At 30.8% G+C, this 27,756-nt stretch overlaps 1 protein-coding gene across 1 annotated transcript in view; it reads right to left on the reverse strand.

The window, feature by feature from the left end:
* Positions 1 to 27,756, reverse strand: part of LOC143249282 (rho GTPase-activating protein 190-like) — a 119,902-nt gene that overhangs the window by 9,861 nt on the left and 82,285 nt on the right. Inside the window, 7 exon segments of the mRNA XM_076498845.1 lie at positions 5,339 to 5,436; positions 13,212 to 13,332; positions 13,334 to 13,461; positions 15,655 to 15,882; positions 16,527 to 16,662; positions 18,988 to 19,155; positions 25,722 to 25,855. Coding sequence (XP_076354960.1) covers positions 5,339 to 5,436; positions 13,212 to 13,332; positions 13,334 to 13,461; positions 15,655 to 15,882; positions 16,527 to 16,662; positions 18,988 to 19,155; positions 25,722 to 25,855 — 1,013 coding nt within the window.

Here is a 27,756-nt window from a genome sequence, read left to right on the forward strand (position 1 = left end):
TCCATGCCATGTGGTAAATGCTTACTGACACAAAGAAAAAAATTAAACCAATATGACAGCCTATTGCACAGTAAATTTTTACTTTATAATTTTGTGCATTCAGAAACTTTGAAAACAATGTTTTATTCTCTTTTATGAGAAAATTACACACAATAGAAATAGAGCAAGCAAGGATATTTGTAAATTTTCAAAGCCATCAATCATTTCAGGTGTGAAAGTAAGAACCTGTCCAATTCTTGTTTTATTTTTACTTTTCCATTTTCTTCTCTATGCTAGAATGAAACAATGAACATAAACTACACAATTGGTAATGCTTTGTGAAATGAGCAACAGATACAAAAAGATATTGTTACACTGCTTAATACTTATTTCATTTGTACTTCTAAACAGAAGTGTGAACTATGATGTTTCCTAATATATAATTACATAGACAATGACCATATACTTTAATATCTTGATATACAAGAGCAATGTAAAAGTAAGATTACAGCATCAACACTCCAAACATGAAGAAACATTACAAAAAAATAGCCCAGTTTTGATTTACATTACATATATTTATATTAAATACTACACTATTAGATAAGAATTCATCTTAGAATATAATAAACAAAATTACTGCATTGATTATGCATTAACAGCACTAATTTATTTTAATTATCAACTGGTATTTCCATTTCTGCTTTAATATCCTAAAGCAACTATAGAATGAGTGGCTTTTCTTTAACAGCTGTATTTGTCATTTGTTGCCAAAAAACTTCAAATGGATTAAGTCTGGTAATTTAATAATTTTTTATCAATAAATTACATAAATAAAAACAAATAACTATTATTTATTTCTAGAAATTATCTGAATAAGTCTGATATTGAAATTTTTTGAATAATATTATCCATCCATTTTATTAGACATTTAAACTTCCAGTTTCAGCAAAATGGTCAACTTTTCTTTGAAACTCACAAACTAAGTTTATAAGCAATATATCATGGATTTTTCATTTTGCAAAGAAATTATCTATGCTCTCTTGCAAGTGCTCAATTCTAAAGAAGGATTAAACAGATTAGTGACAAAAGTTTAGTACCAGCGTTAGTATTTAAGTGGTATCTCACTGAAACAGAGAAAATATGGAATTTTTTTAAACTCCAATCTCAGATCAATGAGAACAGCAGAAACAAAATGGTAGAAAAATTACATTTTGTACAGGGAAGATGCTGTTTTATACAACAAAAGTAACTGATTATGCAAGCAAGATGATTCTGAAAAGTTAACTTTGTCAACTTGAATTGCTTAGATATTTTGACATGTCATGAAGACATTTTCTAATAAAAACCAGTCTGAATATTCAAAACTGTGGAGTTAGCAATATGGTAAACAATAAGGAAGTTCTCCAATTTTCTTTACTTTTTTCAGTTGTAGTACTTTCAAACAATTATAATAATTTTAAAAGTACTTCAACATGCTAAAACGATTTTTTATAATTGTGTTAGTTGCACATACACTTTTGTTTTTGTAAACAATAGTGTTCTTTGAGGGCAAAATGTGAACATTCACTATTCTGTTTTTGCTGATCCTATTGACTTCACTTTCATTCTGGAAAAAAAAAAGTACTTCAATAGAACATTACTTAAACATGAACTCCAACTCTGGTTTTTTTGGTTACTATTTTGCCAGCCCTTTTCCTTTCCACTTCTTGAAATTTCAACTTTTATAATTTTGAATAACTCTTTAGTAAAGTTGAAACTTCCCTATTCATTTCAAACAAAATGATTTTTGTGATTTATTAAAAAGCAAATGTAAAAATATGTAAATTGTCAGTGTTTGGTGAAATTCTACAATTACAGAATTGATGGAAAAAAATACAAACACAATTGTACATTTCACAAAAATTTCATTTATTAATAACCATGGTTTCGACTAACAAAGAAGAAAGATGTTTTTGCAGCCTGTTCTCAAAACACTGAGGTAGGTAAGCCAAACTTTTAAAAAGAGTTTTGCACTTGATTAGTGAATGGTTTTTTTGTCTATCCTTTTGAATGGGTTTTATCAAAGGTCCCAGCACATGTGCTACCATGTGTAATGTACAGGCTGCCATTTTTAACTGGACCTGCCCCTATGCAGGGAGTGCTATTTACTATGTTCACTGATAAATATACAACTTACATAGTCTATGATGTTATAAAACAAGTTTAATGCGATAAGATTAACTTCAGAAGTTGCATCATCTATTGATTAATATGAATATTGGGCAAAATTAAACAATCTGCATTAATGCATATATAATTTGGGCTGCAACTAACCTATGGTGGACTACTTACTGCTATAAGTATGGAAAATCACATCCTTGGATGTAAAGTGTTTTGGTGTACAGGCTGGTTTGTAAGCCCATTGTGATTTATAAGTTGCAACTGAAAAATAAGAAAAAAATGAAAACTGATGTTTTTTCAGCCTGTTTTCTAGACATCAAGGAAGGTTAGCCAAACTTTACAGGTAGTTTTGTACTTGATTAGTGAAGGAATTTTCAACCTCTATCCCTTTGACTAGTTTTTTGCTGATGTCCTGGCATATGTACTACCATATGTAATATACAGACCACATATTTTAATCACACTTATCCCAACACAGGGATCATTACCACACTCCCTAGTTTATGAAGGGCTTTCTGCTGTACTTTTGGACAGGTTTTGTCAATGTCCTAGCATGCGTACTATCATGTTTGAAGTGTACAAGCTGCCAATTTCAACTGGACTTATCCCTACATAGGTATTGCTACCTAACTAAAATCTTTTATAACCACTTAACCTATGTACATAGGTGTGTGTGTGTGTGTGTGTGTCAAAATATACCCATCATGACTTCTAACATCTGAAACATAACTAAACTACTTTAACATTAACATTAATGTACACCAGTAAACTTATCAACACATTATTAATATATTAAATCAGACTTAATTTCTTAAATCAATATTTACTCTTGTATGTCACAAGACTCATCTGAGATAAGTTGCCGACTTTACATTTTATTACTTTTACCCTAACAATTTCGACAGCACTTAACAACTAAAAACTCAAACTTCACATACTGATGAGCTAGAACATAAAATAAACACATCTTAACTCCTTGATCTGCTGTGGTATCAATATATGTAATAAACCTACCAGAGAAGCCTCTCCCATTCATTTTTTTTTTTTTGGAGTCATATATACTTGTCTACCAACCTTATATTTTATAAAAACTAATTTATCTTTGCTTCATTTTGAGTCAACTAGGTTCAGTGAAAGGGTTAGTAATTACATTTTTGAGTGAAAGCAGACTTCATACACTTATAAGTACTAGAAATGATCATTTTATGTATACTTTGAACAAAGAACTAGAATTTAAACATTTATAAATAGATTGTAATAACATATATGTAATATATGGTAATTTAAATGTCATTGTTTTATTGTACTTGACAAAATAATGGTACAATAATTAGAAATTTGTACTTTGTAGTCCAGTTTCATAATAAAATTATTTTGTCTACCAAACGTTATTCTTGTATTCAGCTGCAAAATGTGCATATTACTTAGCAGAAAAAAAAATGTTTATAATTCAAATTTCAATATACATTTTAAGGAGTATCTGTATCACATGATGCATCTGCTGAATTGACCATTTTAGACAGGTTTCTTTCTATCACTTAACCTTTAGAGTTTGGTACAAATTACTTACACTACAAATAATGCTAAGGTATGATGTAAGTTTCTCTTCAAGCTTATTACTTTACTGGGATATAACAAGAGCTTTACATATATGTGTGGATTCTCATATCTGCTGTTAATATGTGCTTTGAAATAGTACAATGGTTCACATTAGGCTTTATTGTTTTACTGTCTAAGGGGATTACTGCCCCATAAAGCAAAATAGAAACCATGTTAAATAAAAGAATAAAACTTTAATCTGTAAATATAAGTTGTAGCTTCATGGTCAATACTAAAACGTTAAGAACTGTGTTACACAATGTTTCAAGTTTTTCAATCATTCTTTGCATTATAATTAGATTATGCCTTTAAAAATCCTGGATCCAATTAAACTGTTTGAGTAAAATAAATTTACAGGTAAAATGTAGAACATTACAAAAAAACACTTTATATTTACCTAGAAAGTTCTAGAATTTATGCAAAAGAAATGTGAAACCTATAAACTAAAAATAAGTATAGAGCTATTCCTATCACAAAATGTACTTTTCAGGCAGACCAACTCTGTGTGTTGTTAAACAAATCTTTAGTAGAAACATTTGATTTTTTATGTACAACATCCTTCTCACATTTACTAAACAATTCCCACATATTGCTAAGATATACAACCTATTCCAGAATTATAGTAAATGTTAATTTTGCAGTACGCGATTGATCCAGTGGACTAAACCCCTGTATGTAGCATTAACCTTCAAATCAAATCCATACTGTGAATAGGTCATCAATATCTGATTTAAAAAGCAATCTCTAACTCAACAGCAACAGAAATAGTAGGGTACATTGTAGGAACCATAGCCAGCATTTAGTCCTTTTCTTAAGAATCTACAGGAATGTGCATTATTTTATAAATTCCATGCTGATCTGTAACTAAATAGGATCAGGTTTTAATCAGTTTTTTTCCAAAAGAATTTGGTGACTTCTCAGTTTAATGAGACAACGAACATGGTGTTGTTATAGTACATTATCTATAAAACAATCACCATTCCAAAACTTTCTGCAAAATGAGCCAACATCTCTAAGCACGTGTTATAAAAGTAAGGTTGAAATCAAAAGTAACCTGTGCATATAAAACAAAAAAAAATGTCTTAGGTGTTAAGTGTAGCAGGCATGGTACATCAACAGCTCAAAATATTAGCCAAAAAGAGAAATTTGAGAATCTTCTCTGAAGAAGGTGCTTTCAAATACAAAAGAGAAATATCTGTGTACAGTAGTAATAACCTTAAAAATGTGCCCTCAAATAGGATGATAGCGGAAAAATGATAGCTCAAGATCAGGTAAGGAACTGAGCACAAACATCTTCTGAGTGACATGAAAGAATATTAGAAAGATGAGATGTGAAAGAAATATTGTGAGAGTAGCATGCAGATTGTTCCTTTAACAGACAATCTTAATTACTCAGGCCAAAGTAAACAGCACTGAAAAACAATTCCACAATCATTCCCTAGGCAACCATTACCTCACTCTTAAGCTTTTGAATTTCCAAATTTGACTGGGTACTCCACCACCTACCAAACAGTAACACTTTTTGTCACTGAGTTATAGGTTGCTTGTTTAATAAATACATTGTTATAATTGGACATAAATGACTATAACTGCTCACCCGCATCACTACTGCTGGATCTTTTGGTGATACCAACTCATACCCTGAATTTTCATCTGGAGGAGGCATACAGAGGGAACTTTCAATCTTGAGTTTTGCTAATAATGAGAAAAGAAATAAAAAAAACCCTTGCATTAAACTGCCATACAAGTATTTTACTTATAACAGCTGTATTTTGTCCATTTTACAAGAACTACAGGTAAACTTTTAATAAAATATGAATAATTCACATCAGATACACAGAGACAGACATTAAGTAACTAACAACTAAACCATAATTCCACATTATATGCCTTAACTGTAATGACAAACAGTGATGTTTATTTCATAAAGTAACAACAACGATGTTTTGCAGTAATACATCTTAATAACATTTACACATTCCTAAAACAAACTAAAAAATTCTTTACTAATTTTCTTAAATAGTTTCACACTTCCTTGCCTTGTAAAAGTACTAAAAAGATGTTTAACATGGACCTAGCCAGCCAGGCACAATTTTGGTGGCTTAAAAGTTGTCAGTAGCTGCCACCAGCTTTCTTTGTTTCTTGTCTTGTTCACTAGAATTAGGATAATTTGGTTAGAATGGTTTTATGGCAACACCCAGACCTGACGAGAGGAAGTGTCAGGGGGGCTACAGTAGTCTCGAAACTTGGGGTCAATTAGGGGAGCCATGGAAATATGGGATAAAGAATAATGTGTTCTCATTTTCATAATATACTTAAGGAAAACTTGCAGTAATGTGGGAAATCGCTTTGCCTCAAAAATACCTTTTCATCCAAAAAATGTAAATTCTCAACATATATGGCTTCCATCCACCAGAAAAATTCTTCATATACCCATGAATGTACCATGAATTTATGAAGACTTCAAAATGGAGCCCCAGGGAAACCTGCTTCTTAACACCTCTGGCAACACCCATATTTTTACATATTTTAATATTAGTCTTGCCAATATATCAACCTCAATCACTATAATTTTTAGATTTCTGACAGTATTAACAGGTATATCAGTTGCAATGTTCATACATATTTATGTATGATATATTTCTTGTTACAGTCACTAGTAGGAATATATAAACTGGGATTGTTCAGGTTTACTAAAATAGTGAAACATAATTGTTCCTGAGCAAATAATTGATTCAGAAAATGGCTTAAAATATCACAACTTAAATTCTACCGAGCAAATAGACTGACTTTTTCCAAGCAACAACAAAATTTTACTTAACTTATCCATCTGACAGCAAAAATACAACATTCAACTTCTTAGTTCTGGCTAATTCCCTGACATATAGTAAATGTATACATCATCATATCTAATATCAAATGTAGCAACAGATAATGACAGACACTTTTCTTCACATTGTCAAACCTAAACTAGGATATCCAACACTAGCAGTATCCATTAAACTGTTAGTTTTTAGTTAACAAAGGTGAAAATATCCAAAAGAAAATGACTGGATAATTTTAACACTTTAACATCAAACAGGCAATACTCATATGGAAAGATTAAAAAAAAAAGTTTTCAAAGATAACTTTCATATTGACAATCAGTTGAAATTCTGGATATGCTTGTGTTGTTTCAACAAAACAATTAGTTCAACATATCTCCAATGACACATTATCACACACACCTCTCTCAAAACATTACTACTGAGAAACTTACTTTACAACAAAGCAAGAAATTAAGAACTTGTTATTCTTCTCAATATCAGTAAAACATCAGTATTTACAGTTTCCTTTAGAAAACATTTTTCTCTCTGACGTCATCAGTGAAATGAAGCCAAAAAAGTGGATTAACTTGGATTAATCACAAGTTCTAACCAATATCATCATATAAGGTGTAACCTACAACCCAGTTTAAAAATCAAATTCAAACAAACAACACCAATGCTACAAACATAATATGTAACAATACCATTGCAAAATAACAAATAAAAATTTACACATCTATGTAAAAATATATACAATAAAAATATATGATACATAAAACATGCACTGAAAACAGAACCTCTAATTCAAAATTTTACTAGAAAAGCTTTTTTACACCAGTGACATTCTGCGAAGGCCATGAATAAATTATATTCTCAATAAAATAAATGTATGATACAAATATGTACCCTATACTTATTACAGTAATCTACAAATTTTATTAATGCTTAGTGAATAACAACCAAACCTTTTCAACCCTTAAATTCACAGTTGTCTACGATATAAAATCTATTTTTCTTATCATTAAGAAAGTTAAGTACTTTCTGATGTCAGTGGTAAAGAATACATAGTGTCAGTAACTAATACAACAAGTGAGTATTATTTCACATTTGCAATATTGAAATCTGTTCAAACTAGCTACAAAGGAACTGTCTAAGAACATCTAGATGAAACTACATCAAAACAAAGCCACTGAATTCCAGCATTTTTTGCTTTTCTCTAAAATTAAATGGAAAACAATAACACTGGATGGCTGCTCTACAATGAAGTACCATGTTTACTGTGTGGCAAGATACTAGTATATTTCTTTGAGCTGTATTCAGGGGTTCAACTGTTTCATCGGCCATCCATGACAATTTTCTCCATGTCTGAAAGACAATGCAAAATTTGTTTATTTATCAAACATTTTCTTGAAACTTCAAAAACCATGACCCTGCAAGGCCAATCTGTGGCTATATTTAGTACTTGGAGCAGAAGAATGAAGAGACCATTAACTCTTACTTGATCAATGAGAACTTTTCAAATGTCCACAGCTATGTATTAAGATTCAAAATGTAAGTAAAACTAATAGCTGTCTTTTTGTACAAGACATTTTGGTACAAGAAAAAAATGATGTTATCATTCTAGTTTTAGAAAAGTGATAAGGGTGCATTCTAGAGGAGAAATTACAGGATGCAAACCAGTAATGAGTGCATCCACTGATGGATACACATACTGGTTCTTTGATTCATGTTTTACAGATGGAAGAAATAATGATGCAGTTAATGCTCATCATATAATCTAAAATGTTAAAATTCTTGCTTCTGAATGCAAACATATGAAGTAGATGTTGTGGATAGAAAATGTAAGTAATGTATTGGATCTCCTTTACAAATCAGATGAAAATTCCCTTATGTCATATTTTCTGCATAAATAATGTAGCCAACATTTTTCAAGGCTTCTGCTAAAAGCGTGTTAGAGGTTAGAAGCAACATATGGTCAGTCTAAAATTAGTGGAAGCTAATGAGAGCACAGTCTTCACCAAACTGCAAATGAAAAGAGAATGACACAAATGATGCAACTTACTACAGTTGTCAGTGGTCTCTGACACAAGGTGATATCATAAATACAAAAGTATCAATATTAGGATGAACTGACATGGTTCAAGTCTAAAGTATTCTCTCTATATTCATATACGAATCAGTGACCCACCTGTATTAGCATGGTAACGGCTGTCTATGAACACCAAGAGTAGAAGACAATATGCAAATGTTATGGCAGTAATATGATTCTTGAGATTTAAATCAAGCAACACTAGTTTCATAAATTAGCTTCTACATCTGAATGTGTTCAGCATGCTGCAGCATACATCAATAACACAGTGAATCAATTAATGAAGATGGAACAGGAATAATTAGTTATATCATATATAAAATATAATAATTAGTTAAACATATATATATATTTTTTGTTATCTTTAAAGGTGACTTACAAATAAAATATAAAAATTTTCTGGTTTTCAACATTGATGGAATGGTCTTGTTTAAATAAAACCATTAAAAAAGTGGGCACAGTTTCCAGGTAAAAGACCCTGGTTCTTTGTATTATTTACAAAGGTTTTATTTTACACGTACTACACATACTAGACACTGAAATTAACAAATCTGATGTAAATAATAAAACTAATCAAGACTATTCATACACCTTAACAGAGAATAAAATAGTGGAATATACATAAACCTTACATATACAAAATATTGCTGAATAATATACAATGTTTATCAGGATAAAAGTACTGCTGATAGTTGAAAAAGAGACAGTTGCAGAATAATAACAAATTAAGATAATATATTTTGCACTATATAGAACAACATAAGCTAACAAAAATATAAATCTTGAATACCTGAACCTATACTCTTTTTTTGATGTCTTATTTTATCACTTATAAGTAGTATAAGAATGTATTTAATGAAACAGATTTCCTCAAAGTTATTTATGGTATTGTAAAATGGGTTGTTTATGATCTGTGGTAACAGCCTGTGTATCTAATCATCTTCTAGTTACCCACAAAATTTGTGGCTATAAATTTTAAAATCTTTAAACTTTGTAATGCATTTTGGTTGAAGCTTGTTGATTTGCAAGTGCATGTGGTACCTACATTTTAACCCTTTGAATTACAATGCAGATTTAACCAAATATAATTTCTTCTATTTTGTAATTATAAATGTATGCAAAGGATGAACTTTTACTAGTTTAAACACATCAATAAAGCATGGGGATACATGGTTACAGCTGTAAGAAACAAAACAGGTTACCAGTTGCAAGCCAAAGATAGAGAAAAAGTTAAACAGCTTCTTATAGGAAGTAACACACTAATACAACAGTCCAATAATACTAAAGGAAGAACTGTAAATAACTCACAAACTTTGGAATACAAAAGTGACATAAGAACCACGTAAACAAGGTTTTCCCTACACACATAAGTGAACAGAAAACAAGAGCTTTCTGGCATGTGATAAATGGAAGTATACAGTACACAATGCAGATGTCTACTGAAATCTCTAGATTTATCTTGTCATTAACACAACTTAAAAAACAACAACAACAAAATCGATCATGTCATAAAAGGTTATTCAAAGCATTTTTTATGGTTACAGCTAGATTCTGTTAAAAATCCAAGGAGCAGATGAAAATATGCTTTCCATAGTTCAATAATCACGGATAATCAACACTTTCAAAAATGCATGTCTGAGTACACCAAATGCATAGAATACTGTTTGAGATACCTGCTAATGGATTTCCATTTTTATGAAGGTAGTCATCAATTTGATTGGCTTGAATTTCATGCAAAGCTACACAAGGGCTATCTGTATTAGCTGTCCCTAATTTAGCAGTGAAAGACCCCACCAACAACTCATTGGTTACTCTTTTACCAGTGAACAACACAAATGACTATCACATTATAATGCCTCCACAGTTGAATAGGTGAGCATGTCTGGTAGGATAGGGATTTGAACCTGCGACAATCAGATCACAAGTCAAGCATACCAGCATCACTTTTAAGTTCCTTTCTGAATATAATACTGCATTAATTAAGTCACTTTACCATCAAATATACATAAATATATTAATGAAATTAACATTACAAGGAATAATTTTAGTTTTTATGTTATCTACATTTAAATTTCTTTTTTCAACAGAAAGTTTAATAAACTTTAACTTCAGGTTTGGTGTCATACAGTCCATATGATATGTTCAATGTACATGTAGTTAATTAATACAAGTATATACAGCTGTCAGAAAGAACTAAGTTTATACTGTACTCTACCCATGATTAATTTCAATTAATTTTTTATTAAAGTGTAACTGCTGTTAGTATTATTGTTTGCTTGATTGGCTATAGCATTTACGATGGTTTCTCACCTACATATGCTTTATAGTTAAAGAGACAGTTAAATTGAATTTAAGTCTTGCTTTTATATTTTAGTGTGTTTTTTTTAAATCATATTTGAATGGTTTAATGATTTTTTATAAAGTTTAGTCTTTCACATGGATTGTGAAAGGTTATAAATAAGGTAGTGTGTAAAAGTAATCTTGTTTACACAATGTACCTCTGCAGGGAGTCTGCTTAAATTGCTTTAAAAACTCTCGAACACATCACTTGATGCAGTGGTATAAATGATAAAATACGAATAATTTGAAAGGAAAATTAAAAATAAACTGTTAATTAAAAGATAGATACATAAAATTATGCATAGGAGATAAAAAAAAAGACCATTCTCGTGAACTGCTACAAAGATATGTACTTATTTCTACTTCTTAATTTTAAACATTTGATTGCATGTATTGATGATAGAATTAAGTCATACAGCAGAGAAAATGGAAAATAAAATATTAACAGTTAATTTAAAAACTTTTGGTATTTATATGAGGTACTAGATATTATGCAATTGAAATGTGAAAACTGTAAGACAAAAAAAAATATTTATACTTCATATAAAAATCATCTTCAAGGTGAACTATTTAGAGTCCAAGTGCAAATAACTACATGAAATAATAAATTATTAGAAATAGTATAAAAAACAAAAATTAAAAGTTTTTCTGAAACTACATATTTACATATTTTTAGGAAAGTTTTTGTCAAATTTCATACAATTTCACCACTAGGTTTATTTTTGTAATTAACTTCTCTCTGATTGAGTAACCAGGTACAATCAGGTAAGCTACAGCAAATACACATATCAGCCTTTATGGATCAGCAGGATGTCATGACATCCCTTAATTCTTTAATTTCTCATTGTGGAGATACTTAACCAACTTTTGTGAAACTTAGTAGAAACAAACTAGTTTCATCTCAAAAAAAGTATATCATTTGATTTATATTTTAAACTTATGTTGCAAGACCTTGTTTCTTAAAGTTACAATATTTTTTTCTTGACTAAAAAGTTCTATTTTATAAATCCACTCAGTTTCAAATGACTGATATTCATGAACACATTTTTATACCTTATTTTGATGATTGTAGTAATCACTAGTTCTTGCTATAAATCTTTAAAAAAAAAGGTAAAAATTAATAGATTTACTGACAACCTAGGACACCACTTTTCAAAATCACGTTCTTTATCTACTACACAAATCTCAGATTTGTAAATTGGAGTACACAGTATTAAATCATTTGTTGTTAATAAAAAAAAAAGTAATTAATCTGAAATTCCTGAGAGAATTACTGATACAAATAATGTGTATTCATAAATGCATTTCTAGGATCTAACTAGTTTTTTTATTTCCTATTCTCAAAATTTAGCATGTTTTCATTAGTCTGTTATTACTTTGTTTTACAAAATGAGTAATTTGAAACTTTTTTTTAGAAGTACAAAACATTGTGCAAGTGAGTGTTTATCAAATGATCACCTTACACATAAACAAATGAATAAAGTTATATTTTTATCACAATTATTAAAAATGTTTAATTTCATTCACCTTAAATTAAAAGTAATATAGAAATACAAGTCAATTTCGTCTACATTTGAGGTAAAGCAAACTGCAAAATATTACCTTCTCCCCAGTTTAAAAATTTCATCAGATAATATGGATTCCAAAACTAATAGCTTTTGAAACTTTAAGCAAAAAAAAAATTATAACTAACACATCAGATTACAGAAGTCTTTCAGTATCTACTAACTCAAAAAACACAAATCAGCACATATAATCTGCATTTTTCTGCTTTACCTTTATTCACTTGGACCCACTATAAAAAATCTGTAATTTTACACTAACTTTAAAAGTGGAAAATATTTTTACACTCATAAAGCTGATATGCTTTCCAAAGTCCTTTAGTAGAAAAAGATGCAATATCTGAATATTTTTTATAATACATTCTGCTGGTGAATTTCAGGAAATAGGTCAAATAATATTGTATTATTACAAAGTCATAAGCACTTCCTGTTTTGAAAATCTGTAAATATTATGTCCACTGTTGTTCACAAACACACACACCACACAAAGGAATAAGTAGCCAACAGGTTGCTAAGAAGAAATATTTCTCTTACTGGTTACAAATACAGACAAAACATATAAAGAGCTGAAAGGGAACATGACATGCCTAGTAAAGCCCAAGTTGCAGTTCCCAGGTCTCATAACTGAGGGGTTAGTGTAAGAAAGCAAGATACGAGAAACACAAGACTTACATGAGAGAGAGAAAATGTCACTATCAGGTGTTAGTGCACCAAACTGGAGAGATCCCGCAAGATAAGGTAGTTGTTGCTGCTGAGAGAGTAGTTGTGACTGTTGCAGAGCCTGCAGCTGTTGCTTCCTGGCGCCTTAAGCGGAATGACCGCTTATGTTTGTATTTAGGACGGAGGGCACTTTTGAAGAAAGGCTCCTCATCATCTGACAAGTCACTGTCATCTGAGGGGGACTTTCCCCCACTTCCACGTACTGTAAACATAGTCATGCATTGAAGCATTTTAATCTGTTTTTTCTCTCTCTAAGTACAGTCATTTTTTTAAAATCCTGGATCTTTTAGTCTGAATAAAATAAAACTACCTACCATAAAAAAGAGCAAGACTTTTAAAATTAAGAACTAATTAACTAAAATATCTAACATTTCCAGCTCCAGAGTAAACTAAATTAGGATTCAAATCAAAAGAGCCTTTACTTCTGAGCTAAGAATAAGTGTTGAAGTTGATCCTTTTGATTTTTTGTTTCATTGAAATACTCAAAAGCTTCCATATATATACAGCAAAAGGTCTATACAATTTTCCTTGTTTATTTGCAAGTACAACTAAGCATTTTAAGCATTTCTTGGTATATTATATAAACATAAACACTTAAACATCTTACTAAATAAAACTGATGACTTCTGAATACAGTTTTTTTTTAACAAACCAACCAATGTACCAACCAAATATGTACAACTCAATTCTTTGTTATTTGTTTTCAAGTGACAGTGCAGTCTGCAAGTTTATTGTCTGGGGCTGAAAATGTCATTGAAAAACACTAACTCAATACAAATTAAATTATACAAACAAGTCTTCAGTGTCCAACTGGTACTCATGAAATGAAAGTACAAGTTAACCAAATAAGTTCTAAATGTGTTTTGACTACTATAACATGACAGTGATTTGTCTTTGAGAGAGATGTAGGAAATTCATACTTTTCTTTGAAGATATAAGATGCCCGACTTTCCCAATTCACAAAGCCAAACCATCTAGACCACCACTTCTTGAATTTTGTGATTCAAAATTAATACTCTAAACTTTAAAATAAGATTATATTTATTATGTATTTCATTATAATATAGAACATAACAAACTAGGTCAGCTTGACACTTGCTCTCCACAACTACAAACATATCAGCTAGACAAACCACAAAGTAACAGTGGAAAAATCTGACACCAGTTCAAACAAGTATACTTGATAATTTTGTAGCCTAAAATTAAAATGAAAAGCCTGGTGATCACAAGTCAAGATTGAATTCACACACAATCATCCAATATGAAAAACTAAAAATAAACTAAGAAAATGGCCACACCTTTGGAAGGAATCATTACATCAATTTTCAGAGTAAAACTAAAAGTTGCAAAGTCAACAGCACATAAAACCTTTACAGGTTAAAATACCAAATAGTGTTTCTTAAAGCAAATAGTTTAAAAATAATCTTCAATCTCTATAGGTATTAAACAAATAATAATACAGCTTATATACAAAACAACTTCATAATATTAAAATGTAAAGGCAAGATAACATTTTTAAAAGGTGAGACAAATATCTTCTTATACTATGCACACATATTTAATAATTTATGCACATTCTCAAACTTCCCAAAATAATCTGTGCAAAATTAAAATTGAATAAAGCATGCAAAAAAATGAACAGTCATTGGTGAGAAAAAAAAAAAAAGACCAGCATAATAGTATAACACCTGAGAAGTGATAATTTCATACTTGAATGTCATGGATTACAGAGTACAAACTTCTATTTAAAGATATTAAAATATGTACACACATATAAAAAAACTGCAGTTTAAATCGTGTATTTTTTCTGTTAGTGACAAAAAGACTCAAGTAAAAGAGAAGTATTAGTTAAATCTGACAACTTTCAGTTTGTATTAAAATAAAAATTATATTAGCAAAAGTTATTGTCCTTGGTATTAATAATTTTTTGCAATACAATATTAGTAGGTCTTATAATAATTTGCACATGCTTTTTTTCAAGTCTAATATTTACACTTCATATCATAAGAGAAACTCTTTAGGAAATTGTTATAGCAAAACTAATTTGATGTAATTTATATTTAAAGTTCTCCAATTTCACATCCCTAGCAAGTAGCTCAGGCAGTTAAACAGTTTACCAAAAGCTTTGAATTAAAACAAATACTTAATCTTTAAAAGTTCTCACATGAGCAACCAAGATCATCCAAACGTTGTGCGAGTTTCCATTAGTCAATTGATATTATTCTCTTCTAAACTTCAAACTGGTTTTAGAGGAGAAATCTAATAATGCTGGTTAAACTAAAAAAAATAACTCAAACATAAGACAATCAAAACTCAGGCTGATATCAACCAAGGGGTGCATGCATCAGGACCAGGGTAAAAGGAGATAAACAATCAATAGAGCCTTGTGTGCTACCTTTATTTAGTGGATTGAGGGACTTGGTGCCTATCATCCTCTCTCCCCCTGGAAGAGGGGGAAGTGGGGGAGCTGGTCCCTCAAAAGATGGAACACGGGGTGGGGCAACAGGAACACCGCGCTTTTTGCGCATTTTCTTGTGAGGAGTAGATTTACGGTTCACTCGACTATGAACATCTCTGTGCATTCGCTCCAGAGAGCTCCAATCACTGTCTGAGTCAGAGCCAGCTGTTGGGGAAAAAAGCTTCCATTTTTAAAAATAAGAATTTTGCAATTAATAGCTATCACCCTTTACTAAACAATTATTTATGGATCAGTTTCATTGCTAAATATACAATAAAATCAGTTTATCTACTGAGTGAAATTTCCCTATACACTTGAAATTTACCACTCAAATGCACTAATATCAAAATATGTACCACTCATTTTTCAACTATACCTTTAGACTCCCCCCCCTTTTTCTGTAAAAGTACTGGTTAGAACTTTATCAAAACTTTTTTGTAAAATAATAAACAATAAATATCCTAGAAAGATTTTTGATATTAAACTTCTGTAAATGGTACATAAACTAATTAGTTTTGCTCAGTAAGAACACTTGTCTTGCATCCCAAGAACCTGGCTTGGTGTAGTTTGCTGTAAAGCACAGCTTTGTGAATATATTTATACATTACATACAAAACACATAATTGACACAAGTTTCAAAAACCTTATGCATAATTTACTTTTTATCTTACAATAATCTATTTCTAGTGATAAAAACAAATGTTAACTGGCAAACAAACACAGAACAGAAGAAGTGTTTGTTCAGTTTCAGAAAACTGTTATTTGTAAATTCCACTTATGTTCAACTTACTACAGACTAATGTTCTCACCTCTTTCAAAAGCTTCTTTGTTCCCATGCCTGCGCCCCAAGGATCTGACTCTGTGAGGCTTACTGTCAGGTAAAGCATTGTGAACCACAGCATAAGCATATTCACTAGAATCTGTAGCACACAAGGGTACAGTGTCCTATCATAAAATGGAAAGCCAAACATCATCTGTTAATCAAACTATCTGTCAAAACACATATTACCTAAGTATTTTTTAACACTTTATGGGAAAAAAAATTGCTCAAACTCAGTTTACTATATGAAACACCTCATTTCTTGAAAAATAAGGGTATTCTAGACTTTAAAATTTAATGAACTGATGAAGACCTACAGAGTAGAGAAAAATCTTGACCAAAATACAACCAAATGGGTGCCAATCTAAAATGAACTTTACAAGCTTTAAACAGTAATGTAAAACAGTAATGTAAAATAACTGAACAAAAAATAATTAACATCAATGATTAAAATTTGTACTATAACATTTGATTCAGCAAGTGTAGCTTCATTTTGCCTTTTTGTACAAAAAAATAAATAAAAAATAAAACAATTTTTTTTAAATGAAGTCTGTAATATTACTTATGTAATCTCTGTAATATTACTTATGTAATCTCCAAAAACCCTCTAGATACATTTCAAACATTTGTTTACAGTAACACTTCACATTTGATTTGTGTTCTCTACCCATGTGGAGAATGTAAATTTCACTGAACTCATAAGAACACCATAAAAAAGTGTAGCAAACAATTATATCCTCTAGTTATGACAAACTCTATACTCATCTGCTGGTCACCATAGGCTGCTAAGCCTTTTCAAATTTTTCATGTGGAGGATGACAAAATGTTTTTTGTAGATTTTTATATACACAGTCAAAACAACCGAGATATCAAAAATAATTATATCAATACCACAAACTTCTAACTATAATTTATCAAGTGTAGTAACTAAGCTGTATTTTGTCCAAAAAATACGTAATTTCACGCAGATTAAAGACACAATCTACTTGTTTGAAATATTGCTTCAAAAGAAAGATGGCTTCTAAGCACTTTAAAATGGGTGAAAAAGTGACTACAGGTGTATTCAGAACTTTTAACTGGTAACTCACCTGACACACAGTTTATGTAATGGACCATTTCTAAAAACAGAAAGAGGTGAGTGTGTTTAGTGTTTGGTTTAGTACATAAGCCATACTTCAGCTTATAGGAAAGATATGAGGTTTTTATTTTATATTCTAGCTTGTCAGTATCAGAAATTTGAGTTCCTAATTTGTATGATACTATAGATGTAGTATTTTTGACATTACAAATATCTAATTTGAACCAGTGATGCATTCAAAAGACTCACAAAAATAAATAATTGTGTTCTTTTAATATTTCACTTTAAGAAATTAAATAATATATAATAATAATAAAAGTTGAATTATAATCAACAATTTGATACCAAACTTACTGACAAACTTTATAAAATATTAGTTCAATAAAATTTTGAATGCTAGTTAACAAACACAATTGCATGGTCTTTGACTTGTTGTTACATCTGAGTTTGACAACATATAATCTTTCATGCAAAAATTCTCCCTTTAACTAAATTTTACTTCAATTTTTAATACTTTGACAGCATAAACTTTAACCCTTTTAGACTGAACTGTTTAAAAAACCCACTAGTTTTGAACTTACTGATACTTTAAAATACTGATTATATGATCAGCTATGTTACACTCACTGCAAGGTGGAAAATCGTAACAATTAAGTTCTGTCATATTAAAAATGATACTAGAGACATACTTTAAACATACTATTACTTACTAACACAGCTGTTTCACATTATAATAAGCTATATACAAAATTTACACAAATGTAATAAAATCAAAATATCTAAGTAAATATACCTTCATCTCTGTTAAACAAATGATACAAAATTTTATGAAATCAAAAATTTCACTTCACATATTTCTTTACATGGTGTAAATGTAACTTGCACAGCATCAACAATTCATTAACAAAATGATAAAATAATAAATTTAAAATTCACTTTAGTGTTTATTTTAAAAAATCCATTCAGCTAATCTTATGTTAGGAATCCTAAATGTGCTCAATTTTTTATTATATGAAATGTAGGAAGGAAGGATTTATTTTCATAAATTTCTTTTAAATAATTTATCCCATCCTGCTGTGTTTCTATAGCATGCATTTAAATGAACTCACTGCAGAGGTAATTTTAAAAGTAATAAATCTGTACTTTAAAACATCCAAATTGTACCAAACTGTAGCAAAATTTTAGAATTTTATTAAGTTGGTAACAGTTCTTAAAGGTCAAAAGCATAAAATCTAAAGTTTTTTCTAGGAAGTATGAATAATATTCACCCAAATATTATTTCTCTGAAAACAAACCAAGAAAATTCCATACAGTATCTTATTACCATCTTATTTTGATGACTAAGGGCCAACAAATGCAAACCTGGACCTACCTTGACTTGTGCATAATCACTAGCTAAATCTATGCTCTCTGGGGTAGCTAAAGGGGCAGGTAACATGCCAACCTTGGTATGCGAGCTTCCACCTCTCTGAGCAGTCAGGTTAAACTTTGCAATAGCATCAGTAATATTATTGAACTGTTGAAGGTTTAATTTTCCTGGCTGAGGAAATGAAACACAAAGTTGGCATCAAAACAACTTTAAACCACACAACAAAACCAAACAAAATACTTAATTTTGGAAAATACATTACTGAATTCAAATTATCCAAACAAATAATGTATGCTTAGTGCAAATATGTTAATTAGAATTATAGAAATAAATACTTATTCAATATGAAACTTCGTTCCTTTTCAACCAAAGAATATTCACGGAAAAAAAAATTACAAAAAAAAAGGGCAATTTTGACTTTGAGAAAGATAAAATCAACTTTATATTAATGGTTATATTTGAATTTCTCATGAGAGTTATATTTCATAAAAACTTATGAGAGATGCATTAAAATAGTGATCTCCTTCAAAGAGAATTATCTTCTACATTCTCATATTTTTATGAAAGTGTTCTAATTCAGTAAAATGCTAACTCATACATATATTACTGATGTAAAAAATAAAAGAAAAAAGGAGCATCATGCTACTTTTATGACAATATTTTTTTTCTTAACACAAAATGCAGAAATCTTTACTTGTCCACATGCAACTTGAAATTTTTACATAATTTCATTAACCCTATGTGAATAATGGTGTTTCACACCAGCTCAGTTCCTAAAAAAAAATTATATACTTCCCAGATTTATTAAGTGCATCTTCACAAACCTTGTCAAGTTTTTATTAAACAAGTACACTGTACACAAGTTTCTTTGTTTTTGACAAACAAAGAATTACAGTAATACTTCTTTGTAATAATGCTGGTGGTCAAAAATAATTTAAATGTTTATTTCAAACATATAATTTAATATACAAAAATAGAAATTCCTAAAATCACAAAAATTTAACCGGTTTCTAACTAAGCTACACATAGGTTAAAACAATTCTGTTAGTTATTGGAGCTCAACTATAGCAATCACACATGAATAATCTGAAGTGAATAATCTGAATGTACACACCAATAAGAAACAGCCTTTAGAAGATTTTTTATGAACCAAAATACTCTTTCTGTTGGTTATAAACATGTCTATAAAAGGACAGCTGACAAACTGGTTTTAAGCTATGACAAACTGTAAGGGAGCATCAATATTGAATATTACAAATTTGTTTATATATCACTTTTAGAAGTAGGAAGTTTACATTTTATATTATGAATTGTCAATATCTATAGTTTAAGTTTTTGATAGGTTGGTATCTGTGACATCCTTTTGAAGGGATTCAAGTTATTCAATAATAAGAGAAAGTGATGACACATCACTGCACACAGAAGTCATGATTAACAAATACTTTAAATATTTCCTTTTGAAATAAAAATATTAAAACTTAACCCTTTTAGCTCAGTTCCTGAGACTGACCTCATAACCATTTTGTGCTTGTTACAGATTTCATTCTATTACTTTAAAATTAGTAAGCACATGTTCATAAAATATGGCAGATCATCAATAAACATGACATTCATATGCAAAATATCAGATCTTTTAAACTAAGTTTTCAGGTTTGTTAGGCAATGTTTTTCTCATGCTTTTATTTTCACATGTTGCCAATCCAATATGTAAAATAATTTTATGCATCAGAAAACTTCAAATTTCACATGCAAAATTCTCATAATGTTCATATAGTTTTATTAAATATTTCTTAAGGAACACTTTATATTTTATGTTACTTTTATGCTACAAATTTCTTTATGGGTCCTATCAGTTTGACTAATTTTATAACCACCATATAAAATTAGGAAATGAATATAAATTGTCTTTTTAGTTCTAGAAGGACTACAGATTATAAAATAAAAACAAAAATGTTTAGAATAAATAACTTACATTTCATAACATTATACATTTATATAGACATGCCCCTCACTAACAAATACAGAAGTTCCAGTGACATGGAACATGTGCATTTATTAATGTTACGGTATCCAATAATATAAAACTAAGCCCTTAATTTCTACAAAGTGATTTTGCTGTGTTTTAATGAATTAGTATATGGTAAAATACAGTCACACTTCACTTATTATAAAATGTATATGTACATATAGATTATTACTATTTACAAATGAGATACAAAGCAAACTATTATCTCTTCTGGTTATGACATCTACACTTAGTTGCTACTTGTCATAGCTTGCTCAACCTTAAAAAATTTCACTCGAGGAGTATGTGAAGTGAAATTTTTTTTAGGTTTTACACACACACACACTTAAATAACCAAAAAATCATAAATTACTTCCTCAATATTTCAGAATTCTATTACAATTTATTAACTGCCCTATATCTATAACTCAAAAAATACAATCTCAAACAGGCTAAAAAATCAAATTGCTAGCACGAAGGTTTATCTTCGTGTATCTTAAAAAGAGAATGCTGTCATACTTGAAAATAGCTGAGAAAATCACTAAAGAGGCTTCCAATTGGTTCTTCACATGTCATATATAGAATTAAGTGTATATAAAGGACTGTTTCCAAAAATGGAAAGAGGTAAGACATTGTATTTAATTTCCTATATATAGCAACAGCTCAGCAAACAGTAAAGATAGAATGTTATTTTACATTCCAGCTTGTCAATATTGGTAATTTGAATTCCTAATTTGTATGAAACTACAGACTTTGTATTTTGAGATCACAACCATTTAATGTGAACAAGTGCTGCATTCAGCATACCACATGACACAAGTTAAAAATCAATGTTTTGGTGTGTTTTTTTTTATAGTTACTTTTAAATTAGGAAATTAAGTAATGTATAACATGAAATTTGGATTACAATCTACAGTTTTATACCGAACCTGAGTTAAATTAAAACAATAGCAGTTCAATAAAATTTTGAATGGAAGTGAACAAACAGGATGACATGGCCTTTAACCCATAGTGATAAGGTAAAATAATATAAAACTTTGAATTATAAGATGTTTTTACATCAAGTTTAGCAATATGCATGATATATTTGATAAAAATTTCAGCATGACTCTACAGAAAGGTAATGACATACACACTAACCCCTGCTGTACATACATCCAATGAACTGTATAAGAATGATAGCAAACCAAGCTGCTTCAATTAAATTCCACAAAACCCAGAAATATATCTCAATCTGACCTTTATTTAGATTTTGTACAGTTTGCTAGAATTACTAATTGTTTAACCCTTAAACAGCAGCCATAATCAATTGACGCTGCTACCAACAACATTCCTGCTGTTAATCAAAACAAAATTTGTGTACACCTTTTTCTAAATTAATGTGTCCAATTTTATACTGTACAGCAGTGCACAAAGTCCAGCCTGTGGGCCAAATCTAGCCAGCAATGTCCAACGAGAAAGTCAAACATAGAAAGTTTGCAAGCTTAGAGTTTGTGTCTGTGCAAAGATTAAGAGCTATAGAAGAATATGCATTAGATTTAGATTAGATACTGGATGGTTCCATATTTGTGTTGAGCCATAAAAAAAATTTAATAAGCAAATCTCATTAATGCATAGGCATTTAATCATTGGCGCAATGACGTCATATTTCCATAATTACAAAATCTCACACGTTCCAATTGTTCTTCAAGATTTACTTACGAGCCCTATTTTGATATTATTTTGTAACAAAAATTGCAGCTAATCGTAAAAGAAAAGTTGACAACAAAAACCGGCAGTTTCATGATGACTGGACTGTGCAATACTGTTTTGTTCAACAACAGAAGAACGTGATTTTTCTGCTGTCATTCAACAGTAGCAGTGGCGAAGGTATCCAATATAAAGCATCATTATGAGTCAAAGCAAAAAGATTTCCACAATGTTGTCGATGATGAACGAACAGCTCGAATTGAATCTCTGCAGCGATTGCTGAATCACCAACAGAACATTTTCTCAAAGCAGTCGGCAGATTCAGGTGCAATTTGTAAGGTCAGTTACAATATTTCGTTGATGATGGCACAATCTGGCCGACCGTTCACTGATGGTGATTTTGTCAAGTAATGTATGATTACTGCATCAGAAAAGTTGTGTCCAGAAGCAGTTCGCAAGCTACAGATGGTGGCTTTGAATCGCACGACAGTTCAACAAAGAATTTCACACCTCTCAGCAGACAAGTCGACTGACATCAATTCAACAGCACAGCTACTAATTTTTGTTCGTGGTGTGTCGTCATCGTTTGATATCACAGAGGAACTAATTGGCATGGGTTCCATGAAGGGTCAGACAACTGGATCTGCTCTATTCAAGGAGACAGTACGACTGTGTAGTAGTGTTTCATTGGATTTCACGAAACTGGTAAGTGTGACAACTGATGGAGCACCAGCCATGACCGGAGAAAGTAGCAGGCTGATAGCACTGTTGATGAAGCATCAAGGAAAGCAGAACAGACAGTTGGTGAAGTTGCATTGTATTATTCACTAACAGAACCTGTGCAGTAAAGAACTTGGTTTTCAGGCACTGATGGCATTAGTGACAAAAACTATTAATTTCATCAAATCACGAGGGCTCAATCAACATCAGTTTCAAAGTCTTCTTGAAGAAATTGATTCAGACTATGGTGGCCTTGTGTATCACTGTGAAGTACGCTGGATGAGTCGAGGGAAGATGCTCAGAAGATTCTGGGATTTGATTGATGAGGTGATAGAATTCCTCAGAAGCAAGAACAAAGACACAGAAGTGATTTCCATGACTGATCCAGCATGGCAAGCTGATTTGACCTTTCTGGTCAACATGACACAACACTTGAATGATTTGAATTTGAAGTTGCAAGGCAAAAATCAGCTTGTCTGTTAGCTTGCAGATCACATCTCAGCTTTCAGGACAAAGTTGCAGTTGTTCCGACAGCAAGCATCATCAGGCAACTTCATGCACTTTCCCACTTTTCAGTCACAGTTACAGAAGAATCAGGACATTGACACACAAGTTTATGTTGGGAAGCTAGATACCTTGATTCAATCCTTCAACTCACAGTTTCATGACTTTGACCAATGCAGATTTTTGATGAAACATTTTGCTGATCCGTTCAGTGTGTCAGTGGATGACTTGTCAGCAGAATATCAGCTCGAACTTACTGATCTCCAGGGATCTGATGAACTGCATGCTATTTACTGAGAAAACAGTTTGCTTGACTTCTACAAAACATTGCCTGATACATTTGCTAATCTGAAAGAGAATGCACTTGTCCACACCAGCATGTTTGTTAGCACGTACTGCTGTGAACAGGCTTTCTCGCATATGAAACTGAACAAAAACAACACTAATTCTGTGACAGTTGATGTATCATAATATTTCTTAAAATAATGTGCAAACTCTTTGATGTAATCATTATTTGTGTTCTTGAATGTGATGTCCACCTTGTGTGAAACAACTGTGGGACGATTTTAATCTTCACGTTTTTGTGGCCCCCAATTGTTACGAGAAGTCTGTTTGTGGCTCCTGACTCAAAAAGTTTGTGCACCACTGCTGTACAGTCACTGTAATTCTAGTAGTGTGTTTATTTGTTTTGAATTTTGCACAAAGTTACATAAGTACTATCTACGGTAGCTATCCCTAAATTAACAATGAAAGACTATAGAGAAGGAAGCTAGTCATCACCACCAGCTCTTCAGTTACTTTTTTACAAATTAATGGTCGGATTGACTATCACATTATAATGATCCCATGGCTGAAAGAGATGGAAATTCAAATCTGTGTCCCTTGGATTGTAAACCATAGCTCTAACTAACCAGCCATGCTGGGCCAGCATTGCTAGTAGGATGTCTCTCTTGAAGTAGAAATGAAACTTTGAATGAAATAACCTTATTCTGAAGTTTATTATTATTTATTGTTTGAATATATACCATTAGATTTGTTTAAATATTATTCCATCTCTTGACCACTCTTTACAAAATAATATAGTAGCTTTTTTAAACAATATCAATATACAATTTCAAAAATTATCAAACGGATTATTTCAGGACATTTTTTGACATATGCAATTTGAGAATGAAACTAATATCAGTAAACAGTTTTGAAACTTTTAGGAATTTATAGCTTTATATGATAATCTAATAAAACTAAAGAGATAATCCAACAAATGCAACATCACTTGAATGTTCAAGTCCAACTGCTTGATAACTAAATTAACAAACTGCTTGTGAGCAACGTAAAAGTTTCTTCAATAATGATACAAGTTTTATGGCAAGAGATTTTTGAGGTTAAAAATAAATTATAAGTACAACATAACTGGCAAATATGTTGCATGTAGTGAGAAAGATTTTTTAAAATGCTATTTTATTTTACCTTTTCTTTACTTAAAAAAGAAAACCAAACCAACATATTTCTGAAAATTATCTCAGCTCTAATATACTTTCTGTGATTCTTTTTTTTTAGTTTTATGACATTTCATTGTCTGTTACTGTCAGAAATATTCATGCATTATGTTAAATAAGTCCTACTCATCCAAACCTAGAAATGTTATGAAACCTTACACATTGAAGTTTGTAACTATAGGCTTTGGAAGCTCAGTAACAAATCAGTGTTACCAGTATGTAAAATAAATAGAAACTAAAATACATATTTCCTATGGTAAAAAATTTTTCTCGTTAAAAAAAATACGTAAAAGTTTTTGATTATAAGACGATATAAAACTTACTTTTTGTTTTCCTGGCTTAGGTTTAAGAGGTGGTGGAGTCTTGTGATGTCTTGTATGATACGTGTGATATACCTCATTATCAAGCCATTCTCGTGCTCTTAATTCTTGTTCAAATATCCTATTGTCTATCCAACCTGAAATTTCCATCAACATGAATGTAATATTAATATACCAAAATAAAATTATTCTAAATATCAAAGTTACTTTCACATACTTACCTATTCTCTGATGAAAGCATTTTGAAAATTTATAGTAATTACATTGTTATATAATATGCATCCAATGAATATGTAGCAAAATAGTGAAGTGTATACTGGCCTTATTTTGTTGTACTTTTTACACTGATTAAGAAAAACTAAGAGAAAGGGTATTTGAGCTGTACAAAATACAAAGCAGTCACATGCATGTTTATTATAAATATATTAAGAATGGAAGATACAATTTAAAGCCAAGCACAGACATATACACAAAAACAGGTTCAGGCCTATGTGGCTATCAAAAACACCTACTTGTAGCAACATGCAAGTGTCTAAACTTTTGAAATATTCTTTTTTTTCAAAATACTGACATCCATGTTCAATAAAACTAAATGCTAAAATGTTTCATCTCTAAAACTAAAACAACAGTGTACAAATCATGTCTGTTAAAATGAAACAATGCTGTACCCCATGTTAAAATGATTTTATCATCTATAGTATATAGAACTAGACAATTGAACTGACTCGTGATGATGAGAATATATAAATCAAACTGACTGATTTATTACCTAAATTACATCAATCATTGACACATATACAAATGTTTAATCAAAATTATGATTAAATGGATAATTATATGAATGATCAATAAATTATAGTTTTTAATTGCTTCAACAACTGATTTATGAAAATATTTCTATTCAGCAGCAAAGTCAAATAATAGACTGTCTCTGCTCTGCCCAATATTAGCCTTATACATTATTCCTGTTTTGTACTTCAACTTTGTTCCATTTTGTGGTTCAGCTGCTTTGTTGAGGGGGGGGGGTGCTGAATAGATGGAAGGCAACTGGCTGGAAGCAACCACTGTCACCCTCTTTCCTTCTTATGTTTGAGCATAGATGGTATGGTTTGAGGAACACTGTACCAATTGATCAATCAAATGTAATCAATTAACATGGCTCCCAATAAATCGAGTAGCAAATACTAGTAAATACCTCACTATAATCATCTCTGCAGAAATTCTGGGCATAATTACAGACACATTTTTTTCCTCTAATGTCACAATTTACAAGATAATCATTACCATGTGCTCTTTATCCAGCTGTTTTCTATACCCATAATTTAACTTTTTCCTAAACTGAAAACATATTTCCAAAGTAAATTACTTATCTTTGTCCCACAAAAAGCTTTCTTGACATGTACTACCCTCTACTGGCAAAATTTTCATTTGTCACTAGCCTAGCCTCTCTCCCCTTTATTACTGCATACTAACTTACAATTGATCATGCAGAAATCCTCCACCAATAGGAGTGAGATGCTACCTATCTATCATAACTAGTGCCCTCTCTACTCATGCACATGTTAATCACTCTGAGATTGGTCATAATTAACTAAAGCAAATCACACTGAAAACACAGAGGGCACTAGGGAAATGTTAGCAGAGGTAAGCACCTTTCAGAAATACATTTTCAGGTAAGGAAATGTTGACTTTTGTTCAATATCTTACTTCTTTCACAAAAAGCTAAAATCCCATGTCAAACTGGTGATAAGATGAACCCACTTTAAAAGTACCTAAAGGAGGACCATGAATTGTGATAAGAAATTAAAAACAACATGCCAGTGGGAGATCACAAGACTTTTAAACCAGGTATAATCTTCCCATTATAGTAATGTGTCACCAAAATGTAAATGATGGGTTTTTGGAGGGGTGCTGTAAAAATACAGAATTAATAGGGCTCCCTGGAGTGAAGTAGTTCTGGTAGAACAAAACCCAAATGTGAGTTTGACCTCAACCATCACCTGGAATCATTTTGAATTGTACACCAGTTTTGCAGTAG

This window comes from Tachypleus tridentatus, chromosome 4, assembly GCF_004210375.1.
Source record: "Tachypleus tridentatus isolate NWPU-2018 chromosome 4, ASM421037v1, whole genome shotgun sequence".
In the NCBI taxonomy this organism is placed as follows: Eukaryota; Metazoa; Arthropoda; class Merostomata; order Xiphosura; family Limulidae; genus Tachypleus; species Tachypleus tridentatus.